Genomic DNA, 11,176 nt, shown 5'->3' with positions numbered 1-11,176 from the left:
AATGCTGTTGTTTTAACAAGCACACATTAATTACATACAGAGAAACATGCCCATTTCTAGCTTTCCCTGTGGAGTATAGCTTTAAAAAAAAAGTTTCTAAAATCAGCAAGTTTCAACACTTTTTAGTTCTCAAAACTGCATTTTCACATGATTTTTAACTTATAAAACACAAACCCTGCAATATTTATAAGACATAAATGACCAATAATCATAAATGGCACTAAAAAGACAATTAAGTCACAGGTGATTGTGAATATAGACTATCTGTACAATTATTTTTATTCTCTTTTGTGTTTTAAAACCACAGACACTAACTCCTGGTATAAACCTATGTGAAATCAGAAACATCCAAGAAACCACCTTAGAATAGGAACTTTAAATATAAAGAAGAATTTTGAATGCATGAAACTTTTAATAATTGGTTTTCAAGGAAGTACATAAATCAGGAATTCTTTAAATAAATAAACCACTAATAATTTCAGAGTTAGATGATTGATTTTGGTGGTTAACTGCATTTTGTAATGTCCTGAAGGACAAGTCGGAAATAACTTTCATTTCTTAGACATAACCTACGGTTTGACATTTATCTCATCTACCCTCTTCATCTGAAAGGGAAAATGTGCAAGGTGGTGTGCAAAAAAACCCAACAAACCCAACTCACATTCCACTTTGCCTCAGTGAAAACTTTACAAAGACTTCACATTGTTGTGCTAATAGAGTCAAAAATTCTTGGCACAAATGTCCATTTATTGCCATTAAATAATGTACTGAAGGTCACAAGACAGTTACAGGACGAAGCTGTTCCAACTGAGTCTCCAATGCAATTCGTTCTTTGTGAACTTCCTGGAGCACAGAGAAAAAAGAAATGCTATAACTTTTGTGGCACCAACACATACAAAGCTGCATTATTAAAGAGTAGTCTAGTAACAGCTGGCATTTACTGCAGATCTCATACCACTTACATCACGCTTTATCGTTTCAAGGCACCATACAAACGTTAGACAATTAACCCTCATAACAACCTACTGAGATAAGTAGAATTATTCTCTTTTTACAGATGGGGAAATGAGCAGAGAGAGGCCAGGGACTTGCCCAACCTGGCCGATGAGAGGAAGGATGGCCCAGTGGTGAGTGCACAGACTTGAGACACCTGGGTTCAATTCCCTGCTCCAAAACAGACTTCCTGTGTGACCCTGGCATGCTACTGTCTCTCTCAGTTCCCCGTCTGTAAACTGGGGATAGCAGCACGACCTGACCTAATTGGAGTCTTGTGAGGATCAGTACATTAAAGACTGTAAGGTGCTCAGATGTGCAAATGGGGGGCATATAAATACCATAGAGAAAGAGAGTCAAAAATGTAATGGTGGCAGAGTGTTTGCTATTAAAACTTACGAGTGAGACATCCTTCCCCAAGGTCAGTCCACTGGGCCATACTGCCTCTTTTTACCTTGCTATTGAAGGTTGCATGCTCAGCCCTGGTAGGGATAGTCTGCCTTGCACTGCTCCTGAGAGATCCTTCTAGACAATTCAGGAATAGTGGTAATGATAAACTCCTATGTGGAATTACACTTCAGTCCTGATCCAAGGAAGGTGGTTGTAACATGGGACGTTGAGTGAGTGGGGTGGGATGTGAAGCTAGGAAAAATATAGCATGGGGATTTCTCAGGACTGTGACAGAGATGCAGAGGAATGCTAAAGGAAGGAAAGAAGGTCAAGGCAGGCCGACTCAGTGGCAGCCCACTGCACTATTAGGTAGGACATCAGGGTTCAGTTTCTGGTCCTGGTCTCACATTTCCAGACCATTATAGAGCTGGAAGTGCTGCAAAAGGTGGCACTTTCAACCTGGTAGGGAAAAGCAACAGCAGTCTCCTCTGACTGATTGGCAATCAGTGTTGATGGTCTCTGAAAGGATTCCCAGTATGTTCAGACCTGCTTACGTAGAAGTATGATAGTCTATATAAGTGACATGAAGCTTCAGCAGAAGAAAAATGAAGGAATTTATTGACTTCATGACTGGACAATTAAAAAGAACAGAATTTATTTTTATCAGGAACTTACCAATTTAAATACGCCAAGAAGTTCTCAAATACAAGCCAATGGATAGTGTTTTAAAATCACTCTTAGAAGCTTATCTAAGGCAACAGTACAGCCAATACTTTGTATACTGAATGACTGAACGTAAGAAGCTAAACAACAACTGATCAGGACAAAGAAAACTATGGCTGAGTTCCTCTCATGCGTGAGGAGAGGGAATTAAATGCTCTAGGAGCATTCAAAAGACAAGAATTATCATTTAAACTCAATTCAATCGACAACACAGCCCTTTGCACTTAGGTTACGCATTTTCTTATATAGACCACTCACCCCTAAAGGTACAGCGTAGCCACTCTTTCAAAAGAGAGTCTGGAAACAAAGCAGTAGGTTTCATCTATAAAGAGAAACTAGATCCTTAGCCAGTGGTGAAAAACACCCGATTGCATCAAGTCTTGTAATTGTGATATTCAATGTGTTCCTTACCTTCAGTTGCTGCTGGAGTTCACTGTTCAACCTGGCTAGCACCGCATTGGCTTCTTTGTTTTTACGAATAGTAGTCTGAATAGCCCTCTTCTGTTTGGAAGACTGTCTGCTGGAGATAAATACAAAACATTTCAATGAAAAGAGCCTCAACAGTGACCGTTCCCAGGAGACCAGACATCCACTTTATGTACATGTGTACTGAACCTTTTGATCAAAAGAAAAAGATACAAATTTACAAGAAAATGTAGTAAATAAGTGTTGATGACTGAATGAGTGATTCAAAAGCAAAATGGTCTAATTTTTTAATCTGAACCATCGACCTATTTTAGGCCCATTTCAACTATTTTATTTTCAATGTACTTGTATTTATTGCAATATCCTTGCTAATTATTGTTTTCAAACACTTAATGGGGGTTAAAATGTCACTAATGCCTAATGGAAAATGTACAGAACATTCTATTTAGAAACAATTTTACTTATTTTTAGTATCTTTTAATTATTTATTATTAAGGACATCTGCATGAAAATAAAATCTTTGCTTTTTCAAGAGTTTAGCTGCTCTTGCTGCTTTTTTCTACACTTGAAATACTCATCTTCCATTTTCATACCAGTCATTTCCAGCATAGCTGATTGTGATGTCACACACAGAAATGGGACTTCAGATAGATCAATTATGGACATTATTCATCTGTCCATGACTCTTAAAGAAACAAAGATTTGTTTAAATGCAAATGTTGCTAGTAATAAAAAAACAACAAGGAAAGGAAATATGATAAATATAGGTTAGATAAGCAGAACTTTTTTCTAAATAGACATTTTAAAGTTGTACATGAGGTGTCAGCAGCTCTTTAATGACAACATGATCTAAGACAGATGTACATGGTGGCAAGCAGTTGGGAAAAGCCCAAGTTAGCTCTTTCTCTGAACAGAGCGGAACAGCTGTGATCTTTGCAATAGAACCTGTGCCTGTTTCTTATAATAGGTTGGTCCTTTTGCTATTATTTTTCACCTTTCCACCAACCTGTTTATCTACATTTTGCCCCTAATCAATCTTTATAATACAATTAAAAAATAAAATAAAATAAGTCAAAGCCTACACGTATCTCTAGTCTATGTGGTCATTTAAATGTTTTGGAGAAAATACAAACATCTGCATCAGATAGGGCTGATTAGGGATGCTAGCAGGTGTTGCAATTTTCCTTGGTCCCCCTATATAACTGGGGCTCCAAAAACATGTACAGTAACTCCTCACTTAACGTTGTAGTTATGTTCCTGAAAAATGCGACTTTAAGTGAAACAATGTTAAGCGAATCCAATTTCTCCATAAGAATGAATGTAAATGGGGGGATGGGATAGGTTCCAGGGAAATTTTTTTTTTGCCATTCGGTACAGTACTATAGTTGAGAGGTGCCCCCGCCTTACCCCACGCAGGCACAACCCACTGGCACTGGAGACAATGAGGCAGGCAAGGAGGAGGCTGAAGGTGCTGTAGGCTAAGAGAAGCACGTTGCGCAGCAGCAGCGGCAGCTTCCCCTACTCAGCAAGCACTAGGGGCAGGGGGCTCAACGCTCGGCCTGCCCACTCCACCCCTTCCCCCAAGCCCCCACCCTTAACCCACCTCTTCTTCCCCCCTCCTCCTTTACTCCGCACGCCACGTCCTCGCTCCTCCCCCCTGCCCACAGAAATCAGCTGGCTTGCAGCGTTCAGGAGACAGGAGGGAGGAGCGAGGACATGGCGCGCAGGCTCCCCCCTCCCTCCTGCCCGTGGCAATCAGCTGGTTTGTGGCGTTCGGGAGGCAGGGGAGGGAGGGGGAGTCTGCGCACCGAGTCCTCGCTCCTCCCCCCTCCCTCCTGAAAGCAGCAAGCCAGCTGATTGCCGCAGGCAGGAAGTGGGGGGAGGAGGTAGAAGGTGCTGATCTGCGGGGTCTGCCGGCGGGCGGGAGGTGCTGTGGAGGGGGGCATAGGGGAGCTGATGGGGGGCTGCCAGCTGTGGACAAAGCAGGCAGCCAAACAACGTTATAGCAAAGCTTTGCACAACTTTAAACGGAGCATGTTCAGTAATTGAGCAGGGACGTAAGATCGAAACAACGTTAAGCGAGAGGACGTTAAGTGGGGAGTTACTGTACTAGCATTCTCAGGCCATCTCAGGAGCCCTATTTTCTATTTTAATCTTCCAAGTTATGTAGCACTAGGGATGTAAATATTGTTTAAAAAGTTAACTGGTTAAACGATTAAAATTATATTGTTTAACTGAGGCAGCCGGGGCTGGGGTCCCTCTGGCGGGTGAAAGGCCACCAGGGCTGGGGCTGCTCCGGCCGGCCAGTGGCGGGTTAATGGGTAAGGTCGGTTAACAGTAATCCTAATGCTTACCGGTTAACCTAGGTAGCACAGATTCAGGCCCTCAACAGCTTGATTGTACACGTATTGTGAAAAACTGACTGGATGACTCAGCTGGCCTGGTTTTGGCTCAGATTACCTGGTCCAAAATCATCGAATCATAGGGTCATTTAATCTACTCCCCTGCCAAGATGCAGGATTTGTTGTGTCTAACCATCAAGACAGATGGCTAGCCAGCCTCCTTTTGAAAACCTCCAGTGAAGGAGCTTCCACAACATCCCTAGACAATCTGTTGATGAGAAACGGAGGATTTGGGCTAAGCACAGCCTTGTTTTTTTGCGTACAACTTCAGCTGCAGGAAATGTGCAAACCCAAAGAAAGATTCAACTGCACTCATTTCACATATGAATCCTGGAATAAAATAAATTTGACTGAATACAGCCCTTTTCCCACTCCATCACTTGTGCCTGCATTACTGTTATTGGACTTGTTATTGGAGTCATGAAGACTCTTTGGTCTCAGTGATTTCAATATCTATGCTTTCAATTTGCACACTGGCAATAGCTGTAGCATGCTGACTCTAGATCTCATAGCATCATGGCAATCATAAGATTATCCCAGGTGGTTTATGGCTCAACTCATGCTGATGTTATACTCTTTTCTTTGGGATGGATCTAGAAATGAGCGTTAAACATGTATTGTAATCATTTTCTGATCGACGTCTCCCCTAGGCTAAAAGTGAAAGCCTTACTTGACTCCTGTCAGCTTGGTAGACCTTTTTCTATATTTCATCCTCGGAAACTGTTAGATCCAATGAGATGGCAGAATAGAAGGGGGAAATATTGCTTTTCAGTGTTTGGGCCTCTCTTTGATGGAGTGGAACACAACAACTATCTATTGCTCAACATCAGTGAAGACACTTGGATACCACCTACTCTCAAGTTAGTCGTACCAAAGGCGGCGTCTTAGAATGCTTGGGACTGAAGAGAAGCGCTTAGTCTGACCAGTTGTGTCAGAGAATTTTGCCACTCCTACACTATGGCTGAAGTGGTGGTGAAAGCAGTGTTGTTCTCCTCAGCCACTGCATCTGCAAACACCTGACCAGTGGTGGTGTTCAGTGTTGTGAATGCCCGTGTAACTGAGACTGTGTTGAAGTTTAGTTCCTGGCTGTGGAGAACTGCCATCTTATTATGATGACAAGATTGAAGGGATTTGGAGCCATTCCCCGCATGCTCATCTCCCGGTTGGTTAACAAGTCAGAACTGCCAATATGAGTGAGCACAACTTCAGCAGCGTTATGCAGGCTTCAAATACCTGCTAACGGGGTCAACACAAGATCCCTACTACCTTGTTACAAGGGGTAGTTGAGTGGTAGCTTTTGTGATGTGGACACATATTTGTTGACTGAAACCATCAAGTGCATTTCAAAGAGTTCATTGTTCAGCTATTAGATGTTAACAATTTTTGGTCACTACTGACCTGGCCTGCATTTGAACTGGCAATCAAGAGTTGAGGTCTGTATCTCATTACCAATGCCCTGAGTCATTCAATCATTAAATATGAGAACGAGGCAAAAAACAGTCAAGTCATAGCTCATGATGCAGCTTAATGTAGTTTTTAGGTGTGTGATTTACTTTTGGGCTGGAAGATGGGGTTTGACTGCAGGCAAGGAAGAGGTCACACTGCTAGTGGGAGTAAGCTCCTGGTTTTCCAACACCTGATTTTCGGAGCGGAATTTCCTACGGATTGGTTTGGATGGTGGCTGAGTAAGCAGAATCTCCTTTGGAGAAAAACAAACAAACAAAGATTCAGTTAGTCCTTAAATAAGTCAGCGTCTAAAGACATGCTAAAATGTTGATGTGGCGAAAAAAAGGGCTATGATGAGTGAATGCTTTTGACACAGAAACTGCTGAAGTATGGCCTAAGCTTTGTGCTCTTTCAATTTTGACTAAATTCAGTAATAACTTGCTTTTTAGAAACTGCATTCTGTCATTTTAATATTAATTTTCTATATTTGCAGGTTGGCTATTTTTGTTGGTGTGTCTTGCCCTCCCTCCCTTCAATTGTCTTGCATGCATTACTTCTGTTTTATCTTAATTTGGACTGTATGCTGTTCAGGGCAGGGACTGTCCATGCAAATGTGTGTACATGCGTCTGTGTACAGGTAGCATACTGGGGCCAGAACTCCAACTAGGGCTTCTAGACATTACCAGAATATAATAATTAAAAAATTATGCTCTGTGTAATATGAGGATTTTGCCTGCATACGCTGCCATCGTGATCAACACAGGACACCTTAAATTTCCCAGGAATGAACAATATTGATCGCCAGCTAAGGATTATAAAGCATCTACTCATTATATGGCCTCATCTCATCCCCATAGAATGTGAGTGCCTCACAAACATATCAATTTATCCTCATGACACCTCTGAGAGGTACAGAACTACTACCAACCTCACAGTACAGCTGGGATTCAGTGTCTGAGAGAGACTGACTTACCCAAGGTCACACAGAAAAGCTGTGGCACAGCTAGGAATTGAACCCAGATCTCCTGTGTCCCAGGCAAATGCCTCAAACACAAGACAGGTTTCCTCTATCCTATGATGTCGGTCCCAGAAATACTTTCCCTTTTAGAGGCAGCTCGGAAACTGGCTTACAAAGACCTACATGTAAACCATCATTACAGAATGAGTGCACGTGAGGCTAGGGATTTGTCATGGAGAAGTACATGAAAAGATGTGGTCAGGCTCAGGTAGAAAAGACAAAATACATTAATTTTTAATAAACTAGGCCAGAAGTGCTTTCATTATTTTAATTAAAATATCCTTAATTTTGCCCAAAACTTTAACAACACTGCAGTATCAGGCTGTTATAATAATAATATTATTATGAAGCTTAGCTTTCATAGCACATATTTCATCTGTAGATCTCAAAGTGCTTTAACAAAGAGAAGCCTGTAGTATCATCATCTTCATTTCACCAAGCAAGAAGCTGAGGCACAAAATGGTAAAGTGACTTGCCAAAGGTTACATAGTAAATTAATGGCAGAGCCAGGACTAGAACCCATCTTTCATTATATGGTCTAGTGGTGTATTCACTGGACCAGGCTCCCTTACTTTCTATGTCTTAGGAACCAATTAATACAATACAAATAAATTAAACAAAGTAATACACCTTTAAATGACCCAGTGAAGTGCCCAAAAGGCTGTAATATGTAATCTGAGTCAGCAGAGGGCTATTGTGGGTGTTTTGCAATAAAAAGTAATTTAAGGCCATGAATAGAGTTAGCGTTATGAGAGGGTAGAGTCTCTAATATTCCAAAATCCCACAGGGTTCCATGACTACTTTAACAATATTTAAAAGAACCAACCAAAAAAAACCACAAAAAAAAACAGGATCTGTTGCACACCACCCAACATGGAAAGCCACTTGCCTTAAATATGTGGAATACCACAGTCAAAATAATCACATGGCATTGTATAATTAATGTATTTGCTTACTGCTTATTAAAAAAATTTATACCCAGGCTGAGAGCGATTACATCTACATACCAGATTTTCACAAGATATTTTTGACTATACACTGTTTTGCTTGTTTTCACAATGGAGATGGGTCCCTTAGTGTTTGTTAATTGAAGTGAGTGAATGTGATCCTCGTGTAAGTTGTTGGTTTAATAGTGTTAGTGCCTGAGTCCCCCACTTACATAGAGAATGGCTGCAGTGTGAGTCATTGCAATGGAAGCTCCCCCACCCTGTCTCATTAGCATGCCCAATCTAGAAAGGGTAGGAACACCACTTGGGGCAGAGGATAGTTCAGCCTCTATGCGTATTCAGTCCTGGGCCTCCTATGTGGCTGCCAATAGTGATGTTGGTTTTATGAATGTGGACACCAGGCTGCTAGAATCTGAAATGAGACCAAGAGCTCATTTCCAGGACCTCACTGAACAGCCATCAAATGGTAATATCTGTCAGTCAGTATTGCTGGCATGAGCTGGATTTCCACCACTAACCTTTAGGAGAAAGGCCCAGAATCTCATTTCCAAAACTCAGTCCTCTGGTTCCCCTTTGTTTTTTTTAAATAATTGAATAGTATCTATGTTTGCCATTTAATTGAACAGGGTAGCAGAAGAGTGTAACTATTATATGGTTATAGATCTGGAGTAAGATTGCGCTTTGGGGCCTCACACTTGGCAGGGTTGAATAGCTCTCTCTGAAAATGTCACGTGAAACGACTAGGGAACCTGTGTGTGATTTCTACATGCTTGAATGAGTGAGAGCTGGGGAAATGCAAAATACACAATCTCTGTTAGTATGGCAAAAACAGCCAAACCTGGATGTCAAAAAGCCCCATTTTCATGAGTGCTATTTGAGGGGCTGGTACATTCCTAAAGCCAGACAAACAGAAAACACAGAGACCCTTACTTGGCAGGATGATAGGGAAGTCAGTCCTTTTGAGAACAAAAGAAATTTGAGTTGCACAAACTGATCTGAAAGCAGTTCTACTATCCTGTAGTTTGTTTTGGGCTGAGACAATACCACCAGTGCTAACTGAACTTGGAAACTAGCCTATAAGAAGTTCGTTGGTTAAAGATAGACACATTGAGCCTGCCAGAAGGTGCCAGGCAGATAAGTTGAAAGTATCTGGTTAAAAACACACCTGGATAAGACACTGATGACAAAGCTAGCTTTTTAAGATGTGAGTTAGATGGACTTTTCAGCTATGTCCTAGGCAACATCCCATAATTGTAATTAAGCTTCTCACCCTCCTAGTGACTAGGGGGAAGAGTCTCAGGGATCTCTCTAACTACTGGTTCTCTCTATTGTGTTTTTCTAATAAATTTGCATTCACTTAAAAACTACCTGCATGTAGTTTGGGGAAACTGTTGTGCTCGTTTGGAGAGATGAGCACTGCTGGTTGTTCTAGGAGGAAGGAAGCTGTCTTCTGAGCAGTAGTCACTGGTGCCTAGTGCAAGTGGTACATTTGTTGGTGCCAGAGTCCCCACTCAGTACATTCGTCCCTTCCTCAATAAAAAAGCAACACCCAAAAGGAGTTCAAAGGAAGTGTGGGGAGGGGAGGGGGAAACCTGAGTGAAGCATCAGGAAGATGCACGTGGGAGAGGGTTCAACCCCATAAAAAACATTGGAGAATGAGGAAGAAAATTAAAGAGATTAATTCCCTGGTAAATTCTGGAAGAGCAGCTGCAAGTTCCTGCATTGTAGGAGATGATGGCATTTCAAAACAAGCGTTTTATGCTCTAGACGTCAGCTTTTTTATATGGATGCTCTGCTATAAAAAACTTCCTAATGACAAGTTAAGTTCTATTGATAAATTAGTTCCTGAAATGGACAAGTAAACGCTCCATAACCACTGGGCCCTCCTGAAACTTACACTTCCCAGAGGCTCACTTTGCCCTGCTGCCCCCCTACTCCCATCCAAAACTCTCCCCCCATCTGTGTCCCGCTGCCCCCATATCACTAAGCTGTCCCTTGCGGGGGGGGGGCGGGGGGAGGGCTGAAGTTCTGCAGAACAACTCTGATAGATACTCCTGCCTCCTCTTTCATTGTACTGAGGAGGAGGATCTTCAGGCCACTGCTGCAGATCTCCTGCAGGCCTGTGCCCTGGGGATACACTCCAGGAAGTTGGGGTGGGTGGGGCTAGTGGCTATTTAAGGCTGCCAGTTTCAGGAGCCCAGCTACATGTGGTCAGCTCTATAGTGGGCTGGGTTGGCTGTAGCTATGCTCTCTCTGGCTTCTTCTCTGCAAAGCTGCCTCTGGTGGCTAGAGGTCATATGGGTAACTGAACATCAGGAGCAGCTGCAGCATCTGGCACAGGAGCTACCAGCCAAATAAACAGGTCATGGTGCTCATTTGGGGAAGAAACATCACTGGGCAGGGAGAGGCAGGGAGTACAGAAGGAAAGCGGAAGAAAGCCCACTTTACCACCTGTGGGGGTGTTTTAACAGCTCCCTCTCCCACCAGACCTCACCCAAACTCTCCCGACTCTCCTACAGGCCACCTAGACTCTCACCTCCACCCATGCATCATGCAGTTCCGTCCCTTTCAAGAACACCCCTCTGTGGCAGCATCTGGTACCACACTGTGCCGTACATCAGCACTAAATAGACACTACGTAATGTCTGTGCTGCATTAGTACTGGTGGAGTATTATTGGAGATCTTAGGCCTCTAACTCCTAATTAACAACTGCCCCTGCTACTGATCTTAGATGGAAAGGACTGAGGTGGCAGCCAGAGTGATGGCTCAAAAGCAAAGGCACAAAGGGGTGTGACCCTAAAAGGCACTAGGAGGAAAATGACATAACCCA

General features: G+C 42.5%; 1 protein-coding gene across 1 annotated transcript in view; it reads right to left on the bottom strand.

The window, feature by feature from the left end:
• Nucleotides 1–254: 254 nt before the first annotated feature.
• The window catches only part of LOC112103829 (ralBP1-associated Eps domain-containing protein 2), a 139,229-nt gene continuing 128,307 nt past the window's right edge, over nt 255–11,176 (bottom strand). Inside the window, exons 17-19 of the mRNA XM_029910945.1 lie at nt 6,488–6,633; nt 2,518–2,623; nt 255–843 (exon numbers count right to left, since the gene is read on the bottom strand). Coding sequence (XP_029766805.1) covers nt 775–843; nt 2,518–2,623; nt 6,488–6,633 — 321 coding nt within the window. The 3' untranslated portion in view covers nt 255–774. The remainder of the gene's footprint in view (nt 844–2,517; nt 2,624–6,487; nt 6,634–11,176) is intronic.

This window comes from Terrapene carolina, unplaced genomic scaffold (genome assembly GCF_002925995.2).
Source record: "Terrapene carolina triunguis isolate 2854851 unplaced genomic scaffold, T_m_triunguis-2.0 Scaffold23, whole genome shotgun sequence".
NCBI classification, from domain to species: domain Eukaryota; kingdom Metazoa; phylum Chordata; order Testudines; family Emydidae; genus Terrapene; species Terrapene triunguis.
Note: the sequence above shows the minus strand (reverse complement) of the source record. Positions and strands in the feature narration are given on the sequence as shown.